Source organism: Pholis gunnellus (genome assembly GCF_910591455.1).
Source record: "Pholis gunnellus genome assembly, chromosome: 16".
Lineage (NCBI taxonomy): Eukaryota > Metazoa > Chordata > Actinopteri > Perciformes > Pholidae > Pholis > Pholis gunnellus.
Genome location: NC_136543.1, coordinates 4525265 through 4542529, shown reverse-complemented (window position 1 = coordinate 4542529; position 17265 = coordinate 4525265). Strand labels below are relative to the sequence as shown.

The window sequence follows — 17265 nt, the reverse complement described above, 5'->3', positions numbered from 1 at the left end:
TGTGGAATACATTGAATTAATCCGTTTTTGCTAATATTGCAGAAGACATCTTCACTTTTCATATACTCTAAAACGAATAAAATAACAGCAATAATATCTGAATGTGTACATTTCGTTTGGTAACACATTCCTGAATAACAGCCCATGTGTTGGTGCACTTTTTTGAATAAAGTAACACTTGAGTGCTTGATGATGGTTTAAAACAGTGTGTAAGAGAGTTTCTGTTTGTTCCCATCTCACTGGAAACAGTGGAAAGGTGTTGGTGCGATGTGTTGCGCGCAGCATCGTGACGTTGCTAAGGAAGGCAGGGGAGGTAGCCTGCATGAGCTCCATCCAGCCTTTGTTCAGGAGAAATTCCAAACCTGAGCTTCAGCACATCAACATGTAACTTCTCTACACTAGCGGGAAAACAAGAAAAGAAAAAAAAGATGGAGCTGCAGGTGGAGAACCAAAGTCAGCCTTTCAACACCAACACTCTGCTGCCAGCTAAACCCGTTTTGGGGATGGGTGTGGACAACTTTATTTCTCTTCTGATATTTGCACTTATTTTTATCCTCGGCGTGCTCGGGAACACCATGGTGATCACGGTGCTGGCGCGCAGCAAACCGGGACAGCCGAGGAGCACCACCAACATCTTCATCCTCAACCTGAGCGTGGCGGACCTGTCCTACCTCCTCTTCTGCGTCCCCTTCCAGTCCACCATCTACATGCTGCCCACGTGGGTGCTGGGAGCGTTCATCTGCAAGTTCATCCACTACTTCTTCACCGTGTCCATGCTGGTCAGCATTTTCACGCTGTCGGCGATGTCCGTGGACCGCTACGTGGCCATCGTCCACGCCAGGAAGTCCTCGTCGATCCGGGTCAGGAGGCACGCCATTCTCGGGGTGGTGCTCATCTGGATCCTGTCCCTGGCCATGGCTGCGCCCGTTGCGCACTACCAGAGCATCGTGGAGAGGGAGGACAACAACACCTTCTGCTGGGAGGTCTGGCCGGACCACCAGAGGAAAGTCTACGTGATGTGCACGTTTGTTTTCGGATACGTCCTGCCTCTCACTTTGATATCGGTCTGCTATGCAAAGGTGGGTGCGCACGGGTCCGTGTGCGCGTAAAATTACAGACAGATTTCACAGTTTGGCGCAAGCACCCATGAATGCAAAGTTAAACATGATGCAAACATTGTGGCTTCAATCTCCATAAAATGCATTTTTTGATATATAAAATATTGACTTTCAGCTACAGTGGTTTGTAATTGACAAATGAAACATGATCTGTCCTCAACTCAGATGACCGGTGCTGCGTTGATCGATCATTTACAGTAAATATTTAAGAATGAATTAAAGATAAAACGTTTATCTTTAATGATACTTTTGTTGTTGCAGGTTTTAAACCATCTGCATAAAAAGCTGAAGAATGTCTCCAAAAAATCAGAGAAGTCCAAAAAGAAGGTTGGTGGGAGCTTATTTGTGTTCCTCTATGTGTTCATCATGTTATATTATAATGTTGTGACTGGAAACGTGGGAACAGTGACTGTGGACATGCTTCCCTGATGGCTGATGGTTTAGTGATGGACCAGGTCTGTGTCTCTCAAGGGATGCTCGAAAGGAAAGTGAGCACAACGCTCACACATAATAGACTTATAGAATATAGAATCGAAATTAGTCTCAAACTATTTTAATTGTTTCAATAGTTTAATTAAAAATATACCTGGAATTTGCTGGCTAGAGCTTCTCCAATATGAGGATTTGCTTCTTTATTGTCTCATATTATGAGAGTAAAGGAAATATCTTAAGGTTTTGGACAGTTGGTCGGACAAAACTTGACTTTTGAAGATGTAACCTTTGATTCTGAGAAACTGGGATGGGCAGTTTTTACTACCTTTTGACATTTCAGGGACTCACAAATAAAAAAATAAAAAACTGTCTGTGAGGACGTCATTCTGTCCGCTCCATTGCATGGACTCAAGGATGAACTGATTTAAATTTGTTGGAGGAAGGTCAAAGGTCACTGTGACCTCACAAAACATGTTTTGGGCCAAAACTTAAGAATTCATGTGCTAATTATGACAATTTCACACAAAATGTCTACTAGAATTAAATGATGACGTGATGACCTGGTGTTGCTCCGCCTCCACAGACTGTCCTGTTACAGTAACATGCGATAACATGACAACACCCAATCATTATCTCCGCAGACTGCCCAGACGGTCCTGGTGGTGGTCGTGGTCTTCTGTCTGTCTTGGTTGCCTCACCACGTCGTCCACCTGTGGGTGGAGTTCGGCTCCTTCCCCCTGAATCAGGCCTCCTTCGTGTTCAGGATGGTGGCTCACTGCTTGGCCTACAGCAACTCCTCCGTCAACCCCATCATCTACGCTTTCCTGTCTGAGAACTTCCGGAACTCCTACAAGCAGGTCTTCTGGTGCCGGGTGGCGAGCACTTGTCCCGTGAAAGACAGCAGGGGGCTGCGCAGCAGGATGCCGTCCACCAACATCAGTGTGACTCACAAAGGTCACGACTCCCAGATCAGTAAAATGCTTTGATGTCGCCGCTGGGGTTGAGAGCATCGTCTGTGTTCTGAATAAATACTGGATTTTTGAGGCCAATATGTATATTGAGAGTTGAGATTTAAAAAAAAAGATATACATTACCGATATGTTTTACATTTCTCTTTAATGTATTGTAAACTGACCCTACAGATCTTTATCAAACTCATTAACATGACCTTGTACTTGTTTTTATCACACATTTTACGGATAAGCTACTCCTGACGGGCACTGTTGCCGTCGTTTGCACCGTTAGCTTCTAGCCAACAGCTTAGCCATCGCCATGTTGAGAGCCGTGTGGAGGCAATCCCTCAATGCTCTGAATTTGGAATACACGTATCACTGTTTCTAAATCTCTGTTTTGAAATTTTCTGCCAGATCGGCAGACAAAAACATACTTTTTCAAATGTAGCGTTCAATGTTATTGCCTTTCCACAACAAAGCATCTACCATATGTTTATCAGGTCAGAGGTGGATCATGGTTAAGCATGGAAAGTGCGCAGCATAAACCATTTTTGGAAAACAAGCACACAGATTTACAAAGAATCACCTGTTCAATCTCAAACCTATGCATTCAATCATTTTACCCTTTCATGTGAGCCTATTCATCACAGCCATGACGAACACAAAAGGCACCATTCTCTTCCCATATGGGAGCATCATGTGATCAGACTCTGATTGTTTGTGGTATAGGCTGGGTACACACTGTAGGTTGGCGCCATACCAGAGATCATGAGGTACATGTAAATAACAATGCAGCATTTAAATAACCATTCTGTCTCCGAAGACAAAAAGGGTGACGGATAAAGAAAGCCCTTCGCTGGTTCACATCTGAGCTACCAGAGGTCGATCTCATCAGATTCTCATTAGTAGTTTTCAGCAGATTCCCTCCTGCTAGAGTCCATGTCCTCAGGGAAAAGGATTAGAACATGGCAAGTAGCTCATTTCCTCCTATTTGTCTTTAATATAACCCCACGGTCACACATGCAGCTGCACACATCACACCTTTTGATTTTCCCCAGTTCAATTAATGGGAACCTCTGCTTCAGTGTCTGTTCTATGAAGTTAACGTCACTGTGAATGATTTTGTCTTGTTATTATATAAGTAAACAAATGCTTAAAAGTATGCCCAAATAAGGAAACCATGTGCATGTTAAGAAACTAATACAAAGAGATGAATAAATAATATTGCAAACAAATCGATTATTTACTCATGTTTTTAAAAAGAAAAGGCCCTTCATACGTGCATGAAGCACAGCTGTAATCAGTGATTTGGTACAGTTTGTAATCAGTTTTAGCAGAGCTGGCGTACCTGGCTCTCTGATCTGCAAAGGCAGCATTTGATTAAGATGACTTTTTGCAAACAGATAGTGCTGCACGTTCCTCTCTAACCCCCTGCAGCCTTTTGATATATGTTATAGCAGCCTGGCCTTTCATGCTGCCTCAGAAAGAAAGAAAAGGGATTTGCTTCTCAGTACTACGACGTCATGTAAAGCATCGAAGGATTTAATGTCTGAAAATAAGATTTATTGTAAAGAAACAGTGCACATAATGTCTGGGGACAATATTTTTTTTCTTGTTTTTCTGTGTCAGGTATTCAAATGTGTTTGTTTTTTTTCAATACGTCTGAATAAAGATATTAAACGTATAACTGACAAATATAACAAACGTTTGACAACATACTTAGCAGAAATATGATTAAGATGATTCCTGTTACAAAACTATATTTTCAAATTTCATGTCTTTAAAAAATGAAAATGGGCAGTTAGTACATGCAGCCAATAACCTCACTACAATATGAGATGAAGATTCACCTTCTGCTCGCTCAGCTTACGGTCCTCTAGCAGTGTGAGTACAATCACCACTACTCTACATTATTGGAGGACTTAATGGTGAGTTTGTAATTAGGAAGAAATTAGTAAATAAGGCAGCTGAGGCTAAGGCCTCCTCATGTTTACTAATTTAATTTATTGTGATCGAAAAGGCAGATGTTAGAAATTCAAAATGTAACGTGTGTCCTGTTGAAAATATTTCTTGATATCATCACAAAACTATAGATAAATGAATATAAGCAAAACTACTAATGCATTCACAGTAAATACAGGGAAATCCCACGTTGAAATGGACCCATATTTTTCATAATTTTGAGGTTCGTGGCTTTAAATAACCCTCTCAGCTACAAGTTACCCTGATAGATAAATTATGTAAAAACCTGCATCATCTACCACTTTGAACAATTGAAAAGAAGAAGAAGAATGTATCTCTGACATGCTTGTTTATTCATTTGTTCAGTCAGTCTGTTTATAGACTGACTTTAAAAAGTGTTTTTACCGCACCAGAGAGTATTTGAGAAGCATATAGAACCTGATTGTATCTTTGTGGACTATTTTAGCACAGAGACACAAATCTGAATGGGAGCAGGGATTCAATTCCTGTCCATGGCTTCATTATTTTCCCCTCACACCCACTGTTGGACAAACAAACATGATGATCTTCATTATTACTATTGACATAACATGATATGTAACGTAAAGGTTATGAGAGGGCGAGTTTAGTATATGGACACGGTGAATATGAGGTCTCTGCTGTAAATACATTGCATTAAAGCAAAATTCTCAACAGAAGACAAAGAACATTTTATTAATCAGGTAAAACCAAGTTGTTTTATTTTCTTTCTAAAGGACACTTTAGATCCTCCTCATCCTGTTGTTGTGTTAGGTGATTCAAATAGGCCTCATTGATAAAGATGCTGCTGCTGTGCCACGTGCGTAAAATGCGCAGTCGCGCATCTCTCATTGTGGAGACATTGATGCTGCTGGAAAGACCGGAAGCCGCTTATTTAATGAACTTGAAGAAAAAAGAAAAACGACATATAAACAGTAATGATCGACATGAAGTTGCAGTTAAGACTCTGCATCAAACTGCAAAAAGACATGTAGCCCAGCTGTTGATAAGACTGGAGACAAACTTCTATCAGACAATATGACTGAGGACGCGGACAGATGTGGACATGTCTTCATAGTCACATGTGGACTTGATCTCAGGCCTTTTTGCAGGCTGATTGGATGAAACTTCAGACGATTACAGAGGTGAGATGTGACCGTAAAAAACACGTCGGCACAATATGAAGGATTCCACGGTTGTTTCGTCTCCAGGTGCATGTAGTTTATAGGAGATCATCTTTTAAACAAAAACAAAGCTTCCAACAGCCAAGAAAAGTTTCAGTTGACGATTTCCTTCAAATTCTCGCTTCTACTGAGGACTTGTATCCTGACAAAGACTAAAAACTTTGTAAAATAATTAATTATGTTAATGTTTAGACCTATCTTTACAAACTATAAGGAATATAGGACTATAGAGAAGGACATAGCTTAACAATATATATTTATTAAATAGTTGTTATAATAGTGTACAGATCAGTTGATCTTATATTTCTTCTTTCTGAATTCTTTGACAAGCCATAATAAAACATAACTAAATTGAATTGTTTATTTGCCCGTATTTTCACCACACTAAGAGGGTTAATAAATCATAAAAATTTGAATTTTACCACCATAACAGAAGTAACACAGGAGAGTCAGAATGTGTTAACAGAGCTCAGTCAGTACACATCTACAAGGTCCTGACAAGAGGCCTCATGAGGCAACAAGTGGAAGCAGCTGTGTGTTCACTAAATGAACCAAAGGCTCATTTATTATCAACGTATTACTATTCTAACTAGTTTAGCATCCTGAAACGGTTAAAGGGATTTTTAAACCTCATTTGAATCACACATTCTCAAAATGATATACATATATATTCTTATATGTAAGTTAATGGCAAAAGCAAACATCTTGCTAATGCTAGCATACTCGGCTAACGCTAGCATACTCGGCTAATGTAATGACATAGCGAAATAGGCCAATGTTACCAATTGCTTCATGTTTTGCTAACATCTCTTGTCATTTTAATTTGTCATTGATGCACTCAAATGCACAATATGTGCCCCTGGGGACTTTTTAGTGTTTATTCAGGGAAATAGTGTTTAAACATTCAATCATGGATTCAAAGTTAACATTGATTAAAATGGGTTATCTTGACTCAAGATTTTAGTAAATTATACAGATAATAGAAACATATTGTTTTTAGTGTGTGTGTGCGTGTAGAAGTGAGGATAGGGTAGAAGTGAGGAAAGGGTAGAAGTGAGGATAGGGTAGAAGTGGGGAAAGGGTAGAAGTGGGGATAGGGTAGAAGTGTATGGAAAGGGTTGAAGTAGGGAAAGGGTAGAAGTGGGAATAGGGTAGAAGTGGGGAAAGGGTAGAAGTAGGGAAAGGGTAGAAGTGGGAATTGGGTAGAAAAAAATTACCATTTCATAAAATAGTTACAGGCTACTTTAAATCTAACTGTGCTCTGTATCTAATGATAGTAATTGTTTTATACATACAGTATGTAGCCCCCCTTCTCAATTCCTCTTTTAGTTCAGGATCTTCAGATTATACCCCTGTTGCATGGGAGGTGAATTGGAGAGGGTCTACGAAAAATATAGCATTTAGGAATGTGCCTACAATAGCCCAATTTAAACGAAATACTCTGACCAAGGTGCCGAGAGGCCTGGTTAGCTTAATACAGCTATACTGTTAAAACTCCCATCCCGCTGGCTGTCTTGTTTTCAGGAGACGCTGGTTCACTTTTCTGAGGTTCTCTGGGTTTTCACACTCTCACTGGAAGTGACCAGCTTCCCCACACCTATAGCAAAAGACATCAGCACGGTACTGGGGTTTGGGAGATCTCTCCTTTCCACGTGCATATGCATTGCCATTTGGTTTCTGGTGATGGCTTTGAGCTACATGTTGTGTTGCACTTTCTGACGCAGAAACAGAGGCAAAAAGCCGGCGTGCAACATCACTCTTAAGCCCTTGAAATTCTTTCCAGAGACTCTCTATTGCAGGATCTCTGTCTGGTGTGACAGACACCGGTGCCGGTCCTGGTTGAACTGGTACAACAGAGGCTGTAGAACACTCCACGCGGCTACCAACAGCAACAGTCTTTACACTTAATCTTTCAAGGATCATCTCCTCTTCTTCTCTTACATCACGAAGCAGCTCAGTAAAGCTCGGAGGAGGCTTCAGTTTGTAAGTCAACCTGCGTAGGGCAGCGAGGTCATTGGACAGCGACCTACCTTGGTCACATTGTGTCTAGGGATGATATTGCTACAGACCCTTCCAAGATCGAAGCTGTGAAGTCTTGGCCATGACCAGAGAACATCACTGGTCTTCGCTCTTTCCTTGGTTTCTGTGGATATTACAGGCGATTTGTGAAAGATTTCTCCAGTTTGTCACTCACTCAACCAGTTACTGCAGGGCTGCATTGTAGCTGGAAGGCAAGGGAAAAAGGCAAAGATAAAGAAAGACTTAGGAGAGAGTAAAGTACGGAAAAAAAAGTACGGAGAATATAACGGTTGTGAACGTATGGAAACTAAAATGCAGACGGTGCGCGAGGTGGAGATGTGGTTCATTGGTTTGTCAGCTGAGGAGTGTGACAGCGTCTCAAAGGGCTCCTGAAACAATGATTTGTGTGTAGAGGCAGACGGACGGGGCGGCATCTTCCAACACCTTCGTCCTCACAAATGTAGGCTTTATAGAGCAGGATGGGTCCACCTGTGTACAGTCCAGACAGAAATGAAGATGCACATAGCTATGAGCAGCAGGGAGAGGGAGGAGAAAGCACGACTGAAGCCTGCACTCGCACCCAGCCGCCCATCAACAACAAGAAGAGGAGGAAGAGCGAGAAGAGACTGGACCAACCTCACCAACTGCAAATATGAAAGTGTGCGCCGCGCTGCCTGCAGGTACGGCCTCAGAGAGGCGATGGAGGGTGACGACTGGACTCTTTTCTGGACCGACTGCTCCGTGTCCCTGGACCGCGTTAAGGACATGAAGCGTTTCCAGAAAATAAACCACTTCCCAGGGATGAGTGAGATACACGAAGACGTGATTTCAACGCATTTAATGTTTCATATAAAACATCAATATGGAACTATAAACTCTGCTGTCAACAAGAAGCTCCCAGGACATCGTAATGAGAGCAGAGCACATTCTGTCTGTATGTCCATGCGAAATACGTGTCTTTGTTTTCCGCTGTGTGCATTTTTCTAAGTTGGAGATGATAAGGCTTGACAAGATGCCACGATTTCAGCCAGCTTTTACTGAGTTGATGAGTGAAGTGAACGAGCTGACGGAATAAACGAGGCTTAATGCTAACGACATACTCTGTAAGTACTTGAACTACTTTATTCCAATATTGTAAACCTAAATATCATTACCATACCATAAATATCATGTTATGCTCACCATGCGGGCGAGGCTGCTAGCTTGTAGCGTGGACGAATGGACAATATGTTTTTCTAATATTTGTTTTATTTACAGATGTCCATGTTGAAAATATGGCAGATCTTCTGAAACCGGCTCCTGTGTGGCTTTGACAACGACATTTAAATCAGGAAAAGGAGATGATGGTTGTATATAAAGAACGATGTTTGTTATATTTATATTGTGCTTAATAAATACAAATGAACTGTTGCCTGTGTCACTTGGTCTTTTGTCCTGTAAGTGGAAACTGATGATGTGTTACTATGACTAAGTATTTAGTTGCTACATATTGATCTGAGAGCATTTCCACATTTAAAATACGGTGATGTTGAAAACTCGGTTAAAAGTGGTTCAAAGTGAATGTTTTTTAGCCGACTGTTTATAGACGTTGATTGAACGTTCACGCTTAGACCAGATTTCAACGGGATTTCCAATACTGGCTTTCAACTGATAAATGTGGATGTGGTTTCTTAGTACGCCTCTAAAATGAGGATATACTATTATTAGCACAATGTAGAGGACGAAAAATTGTAGTATTACAAATCCCGTTGAAATCTGGTCTAAGCGTGAACGTTCAATCAACGTCTATAAATAGTCGGCTAAAAAACGTTCACTTTTGAACCAATTCTGAACGTTTATTCAACGGTGGGCGTAGACGTCTATTAAACGTCTTTTCAACGGAAAAATGCTCACTGGGACATCCGTGTTGAGCCCTTAGCACGACTGTGTATAGGATGCTTGTCCACTGAATTTGTATTTATTGGTATGAGTTTTCTCTCTTTTCCGGTTAGTTTCACACTGAGGGAGGGTGTCGTATATTTCTAATTGATAACAGGCTTTTCTTACTGTTGTTGGTGTGGATTTAAGGGCTTATTTAGCACATTTTAACTAACCCATTTTTTTACTTTCAAACATGTTTACACAAGTAGCCTACTGTACAAATGTATTTTAAAGTAACAGTATCTATACTTGAGTTCTTTCCATCACTGCTGCTCCTGAGGCCTTTAATTAAACCAAAGTACAGATGTAATACTTTGCTCACAGGCTGTTATAACCTGAGTTGAACAGCAGATGTCAGGCTTAGACAGGTTTTGAGTTTCTTTCTTTCTTATCTTGGCACAATTTTTGGAGAATACTTGTAGGTTTCATCTTTAAACCACTCTTCATACAAACACATGTATTTGCGTTTAAATGAACACTTGGGAATTGGGTTTCTGGGGCTCAAGTCTTTAAAAAACAAAAGCTGCAACCTGTCTCTCTAAAAATAGGATCCCAGTTACTTTGGCTTCTTGTGTGATGCGGGATTTCTTCCCCCACCGGTGGGAAAATCATTTCTACATCTTTTATGCTCATCAATAACAGCCTGATAAACTCTCCCATTTCTCATTTCCCTGTGTGGCAGCTGAGGTCTCTATCCCTCCCCTGAGACTCCCACTCCGCCTATTCAAAGTGTCATAAATAATACGGGCTAATTAGATATGAATTGATTGTGTAGAGGCTGCGGCCGTTTTCATCCATCACTCTAAAAGCTGTTTAACAATAGATTACCACACAGCAATTCCCCATGGAGCCACAGTGAATGGAGCTGTGGGCTACTTCAGCCTTGTTTGGTACGTGGGGGGGGGGGGGGGGGGGGTCATAAATCTGCAAAATAATACATATGACTGTGGTCCATTCTTTCAGTGCTGGAGGTGGTTTTATTAATACAGAGGAAGTTATGAATCATTACAGGACTTCACTGGAGGGTTCTGGGTTGCAACGGAGTAACTCATGATTGTTTGTGTGGATTATTTGTGGCATTTTTATTTTGCTTTTACACTTACGCTCCACTCCTGTAGCTCAGATTTTCTTTCTTCTTTTTTCAGATATTTGGGTTCATGTCATTGAAGTTTAGGCATGATGTGAATGTCAACATCGAGTTAAGATATTCCCCTAATTTGTGAGGGTGAAATTGCCTAATTTTACTGCAGCGAATGCACATTTAACACCAGAAAAGTGAGGCTTGATTACCAAGCTGGTGTGGTGAGCCACTGGTTTGTGCTTGTTCAATTTGTAATGTCTGTGGGAATATGCAGCAATAAAGCACAAAGACGGTCCTCATTGACTGAACTGCATTATCTCTTGATCCTGACGACCCCAGTGTCAAAATCTACTTTGAGACCTTAATTATGTCGTTATTGTTGTGCTTGCACGTTTCTATTCCATATTATACTAATTCATGAATTGAATCACCTTATGGCACCACTAACCTGGGGGGAGTAGTAGCTTATTGTATCAAAACAACAACAAAAAACTGCTCACATTAAAAAGAGAATCAGAAAACAGCAGAATTATTGAGGGCCCAGCGGTTCCTTTTGACCCCTGGGGCCCTTCGGCAGGTGAACCAGTGTATGAGCTTCCTGTTCATTTGAACGTATTCTAGCCTCATGTTGAAACCTAAGACCTCATTTAGCTGATTTCTAGTGTTCATACTTCAAAGTATATTCCCCTTTGTGGACTCTTCTGGATTATCACATTAGACTCTGTACATCCTCGGGGTTCAATTTGGACTTTGACATGAGCATCATACTATATCCCCTTCCGTTTTATAACTATTACTATTACTAATACGTATTTGCATTGTTCTCTGATTGCTGTCTGTATTTGCTTGTCCTCGGTTTTTAGTTGCACTTTCAACTGCCAGCTACTGTGTATTGCTCTCTGGCCATCTAAATGTTACGTTGGCATTTTCACTGTGTGCGACAGAAATTGTAGGACTCTTGCAGCGTGTGCAGAACGCCGCGTTTCCGTTACCGGGTGCTATTACGAAGGAAGGAGTTATAACCTCCCTGGAACTTTTTAACAAATAAAAAAGACCAACTATCTGTTGGTGTACTGAAAAAGTTCTGTCAGAAAGAGCCGCAAGCGTCACTGCAACAGCGTTGATTGGTTGACACACGGGCAGACAAATCAGTGTTGAATTTAGATGCTTGGTGAATTGTTGATGCTTTTTCTACTGGGTTAGGTAATAATTGTTCAAAACGAGTATACTACACTCTTTTTGAACTTTATTATAAAGATTCTCTCTTGTCAAACATTTGCGTAGATGAAGTTGAGTAAAAACTTCTTGTGGAAACGCTCAGGTTTGGAGATGGAAATATCTCGGCCCGTGTTGTGACAGAACACCGGAGGTTTAATCTCTATCAACCTCTCCTGGACTCCTCAGTTTTCTGAGTGCATGGTGTGGCTCTTCTCTGACGACAGCCACAGCCGGCCTGGCTGTCACCCTCTCTGATTAATGGCCCTGCTGAAACATGTCCAGCCACATTAGAGCCCCATGTATCTCCCAGAGTCCACACAGGCCCGGCTCTTTGTTCTGATGGGAAATGGTGTCAGCCGCTCACTGCTGCTCGCCCAGAAACAGATAAAGATTTACTGTCATCAGAGGCCAGATTAAAGCGCACAAACGCAGACATTGATTTCTGAGAGGGAGAGAGAGAGGGAAGAGGAGGGGAAGAAAACGACACATTTTGGGTAGGAAACTCATTCCAGGGCCGGCGGAGATATGATCAGCTTATTTGGGAGGTGGATAATATGGAGCCCTCTCCCAGAATGAACTTTGAAAGAAGTAAATTGTAAATATTGATTTCTGAAATGAACTGTCAATCTCACTTGGCGAGATTATTCCTATCATCTTGTCGAGAGGGGGCCAATGAATTCAAAACAGCAGACAAAGAGGGGAGGGGTGGGGGGGAGTGCTGGATTTCAGTTAGGGGGCACTCAAAAGAGCTTTATTCCCTAGTAAAGGTTGTTCAATTTCATCAGATAATAGCTGCGATCCCATCGGTGCGGAAGAAATAAAAGGAAGTGCGACTCCGTGTCCAGATCGCTGCTCTCGTCCAGACTGAGATCACCAGAGGAACCCAGTCCACTTCATTACTGGTCCCCACTGGTGGGAACAAAGACCTCCTTCCTGTCTCGCCCAGAGGTCAAGCCTGAGGGCCAGTTTGTCGAGGTGCTGACGTTTTGTTACAGCTTAAGGGTTGTTGGTTCACCCAATTCATACCAAACTTACCTTTATCGTGGCAAATAGCCATGCTGGTTTTGGTTTTATCTGTTTTTATTCTTTATTTGGTGTTTTGTGGTGCTCAAAGCAGCAGAAGTCAAAGAAATTGTGAACAATATTCACTCAAAGAAGCTGAAGAAATCCTCCCGATAGACCTGCTGCGTTCATGTTATTTGTCCTCAGTTGTCGTTTATTGATTGTAACGCAAAGGGCCAAAGACAATTTGACACTATAAAGCAACTCCATTCACCTCCATTGTTTCTGGGTAGGAATAAGTAAGATGTTGTTTTGTAACTGGGAGAACTTTTAAAGAGGACGGATGCTAGAAGTCTTCTTCATTTGATAACCTAGATACTGAGAGCAAGAAAAAAAGTCTAAAAACACTTTTTTTGTTTGAGAAGCAGCAAACAAGATGGTATAAAAATGAAGCTTGTGCAGAAGACAATACGTGGTTATGTTGCTGTATTGAAGGTGTTAGAATTAGGAAATCATTGTCTTTCTCTGTTAATAGTTCCTGGGTTAGACTCAAAACTAAAAAGAGATTTGCTGGCCTTCAAACTGTCTAAACTGTCTTGTTGTGCATTATCAGAGACTTCCATTGAATCTCTACTAAAGACAATTGTTTTATTAATTTTCATTTCTGCACTAGCTGGTCTTTTTTAAAGCTGTCTTTTAATGTTTTATGACTCATTTTCTGTCCGGATCGAACATCTTCTTCATTTTGTCCTTCTGCCATGTTAATTAGTTTTCTGTCCTTTAGAAAGCACTCAGTTATTTTGTCTTTAAAGTTATTTTCACCGTCATTATTTTTACTATTATTACCATCCAGCAATGAGTAAGAAGTCAAACGTAAACCTGGCGTCGTTCTTGCTCTCATCTCTGAGCTTTTGCATAAAGAACTCTCACTAGGTGGCAGTGCCATCCTATGCAAATCATCTCCAAATCCCCTCTGCTGTCTGTGTTTGCGCTGACCGTTTGAAGAGCTGAATCAGTGAGACTTCAGACGAGCTCTGTGCATCCATTTCTGATCGTTGCCCTCCCCTCTCTTCTTCTTCTCCTCCCCACCCTGGACATCTCCGATCTACCCCCCCCCCCCTTGATTACACCGAGAGCCCTTTGAGTTAAAGTGAAACTAATGATGCTCGTTTTGAGCAGCACACCTCAGCACTCCATCTCAGTCATTTATCAGTGTTGTGTTCAGGCCGTGTGGAGTGGACTCAAAAGTTTGGATTTCAGACAAGCGGAGAAAGTAATGTCATCTGGTTACAATGTGCACACAGAGTACAGGGTAGATACAGGGTTGTGAACTAATCACTCTAATCACTTTTTCTATTAAACTTAATTGATTTAATGCATAGTGCCAGACCCCCCCCCCTCCTGCCTCATTTTGACAAATGAGGTTCAGAGGCCAGAGGCTTTCAGCAGCTGGGTGTGTTCCTATCAAAACCAACCGTGAAACGCAAGGACAACGCCTGCAGCACTTAGTGTCCTTTAATTGCCATTTACATAGTAGGCTAATCATTATTTTCTTTTTATGTCCCCTATTACCCATGATCACCACTCCGTGCTCCCTCTCTGCGTCTCTGTGGGCTAAAACAATAAGCTGTTTGTCAGAAGTGATGCTCTGATGGTCGGCTCACTGATGGAGGACACGAGAGACAACAGACAGCAGCGAGTATTTGGATCAACGCTGCGGTTTTTACCGCTCAAAGAAGGTGAACGGTTCATTGTCGGCACTTTCCCGCTCTCACCCCAGTCATTTATTGTCCTGGATGTTTAAGTATATTTAGTTTTCCTTTTTTCATTTAAATAATGTCTCATGTTGTCCCACTATTTCTAACAGTTACTGTTGACTCCCGCCTAAACCCAGCTCGGGCCTTAATTAACAATACATTTTTGATTAGTATACAGATTATTCTTCATCGTATTTGAATAATCGTTTCGTCAAAAAAAAGAAGACAGAAAGTCCAAATCTAAAGATATTCAGTTTACGATAATACAAACAAAAGAAAGCAACAGATTTAGATGTTAAGAAGCTGGGCAGCGAAAGAAACAAAACCATTCACAGCCTCTTGTCTCAGGCTGCACTGTGTGGAGTTCAGAGGGTGTATTATTTTTTCCAGATCGTGTCATTGATAAGAGATCAGAGGCCTGAAGGCTGAAAACCACTCAATGATTCATAAACGTACTCTCGAAAGGGACATTTGGAACACGTGGGGAGGACATTAAATGTGAAAAATAGAGATATGTTTTTAAATACCCTCAGTCATAGAGAGCTCCATTTAAAAGTACCTTGTTAACAGCCATGACCACCTCAAACTCCAGTTTCTGATTTTATTATCCAGTCCAGCAATAAATAAATTCATTCCTGACCAAAACTTCAACAAACAAACAAAAAACTTGACCCAAGGTCCACATAAGAGCACTTTGGCTGCTGCACAGAAAATGCATTCATTCAAACTTTTTAGTATCAAAAGTAAAAGTACTCATTACGTGTCCTTATTATGGCATGCCGTTAGATCAATTAATCATGTGTGTAAAGAGAACTGAAAATCGGATATTAAATAGTAGCTTCACTGTATCTGCACAAGTGAGCCGGTTACAAATATGGTGGCAACAATCTTATCAAGCTTATCACATCTAACAAGCGCACCTTTCAACACCATGGACAGCAGATGACAAATTACATTTAGTTCCCCCCAAAATCCACCAAAGTATAGTTAATTAAAAAACTGTATAATAACACTAGCAAACACAAAACGCAAGGATTGCATTGGTGTACTATCACCGAGTATTATTATTATATTTATGAGTCCTTTGTGGTCACTTTGTCCTCTAAGATTATTTGTCTTGTTATATTGTTTGTTAAAAAGCACTTTGTGACTAATGAGAAGCGCTACATAAATACATTTCACTTACTTACATACTGACATAATTGTTGATTGTAGGATATATTTTAACTAAAACTAAACACACGGTATTTGTCAGTGTGCTCAAGCGCAGGCTGCCGGCTAAATGGCCGACTGTGACACATTCTCTGCCAGCTACTGTACTTTGCTGTCAGGCCGTCTTAATATGACGCCATTTCCACCACACGTGTCCAAAAAATGTACTCTGGCAGTTTGTGCAGAACGCAGCGTTTTCGTTGCGGGGTACTTTACGATTTAAGGAGTCAGCCTCCTGGAGCTCTTTTAGAAAAGACGACTTTCTCTTCGGCATGAAAGCTAACCGTTAGCATACTAAAAGGTTCTGTCGGAAAAGAGGCGCAACAGCCTTATCAACGGCACATTGATCCATGGACAAATCAGTGTTGAATTCAGACACGTTCGTGCATTGTTTGTTTTTCTATTGATGAAGGTAATAATGATGAGAACTGAGACATTTTAGTATTTTACAGATATTTGTCAGGACTCGGGACAAACGGGGACGTCTGGTCACCGTAGTTCACCAGATCTCGCTGCTCAGAGGCTCCAGGCCACGTTAGCTGCTGCTAGCATAACGCGACCGAATCTGTCGAGGAATTGTGTGTGTGTGTGTTTGAGTTGCATTGTGGGTAAGGTAAGGTGCTTGTTTTCACAAGAAGAAGAAAGCATGTAACAACAACAAAACACATCTCTGGTTCTGCTTTGTCAATTTTTATTATATTTTTCCGATTGTGAGTTCGACGACATTAGAAATGTGTGATGCTAAATGTGTGGAGTACTCTTTTAAATGGAAGAAAACTACTTTTGTTTTGTGTTGATTCTTGCGGTCCCTGTGGACAAAAGCTGTAACGTAGAAAACCTCTAATTTTTACTGCAGCAGGGTCTGACAGTCTGCTCCGCTCAGTCCTGGTTCTCCCTCCCCTTCAGAGGGCCCGGCAATAAGGCCTGCGCCTCCAGCAGCGTGGTGTCGGTGTTGGCTCCTATAGTGGAGGCCGGCGGAGCATTGAGGCGAAGCTCTGCTCCTGGCTGGAGGAGGAGACGCTGCTGCTGAGCTCTGAGCTCTCCTCCTTCAGGTCGAAGGCCACAGCGAAGCCGGATCTGGGTCTGTCTGCTGTGGACCGGTCGCTGACGACATCACTATTTAATTGAGACTGTTTTATAATTCTAAGAACAGTAGTTGAGTAAATGTACATAGTTATTTGGGTAAAACTAGACACATTATTTTCTCTGCCTGGTCTGAGTTTGTATTTGGACTTTCCGAGGTGTTTAATGCTCATTTTGAACTTTGACGAGTTGCTTGCTGTGCCAGACCTGACCGAACCCCCCCCCCCCCCGGTTTATCTGCCTCTCCACGCACCACAGAGTAATAATGACAAATCGGGCCGATGTTGACTAATGATTAGTAGAGAT

General features: G+C 41.5%; 1 protein-coding gene across 1 annotated transcript; it reads left to right on the top strand.

The window, feature by feature from the left end:
• Nucleotides 1–410: 410 nt before the first annotated feature.
• On the top strand, nt 411–2536 carry galr1a (galanin receptor 1a; the record flags this gene model as incomplete). The annotated part of the gene is made up of 3 exons (XM_079175486.1): nt 411–1079; nt 1380–1445; nt 2192–2536. Exons 1-3 carry the CDS (start codon nt 429–431, stop codon nt 2534–2536), a joined length of 1062 nt encoding a protein of 353 aa, XP_079031612.1. The 5' UTR covers nt 411–428.
• Nucleotides 2537–17265: the final 14729 nt, after the last annotated feature.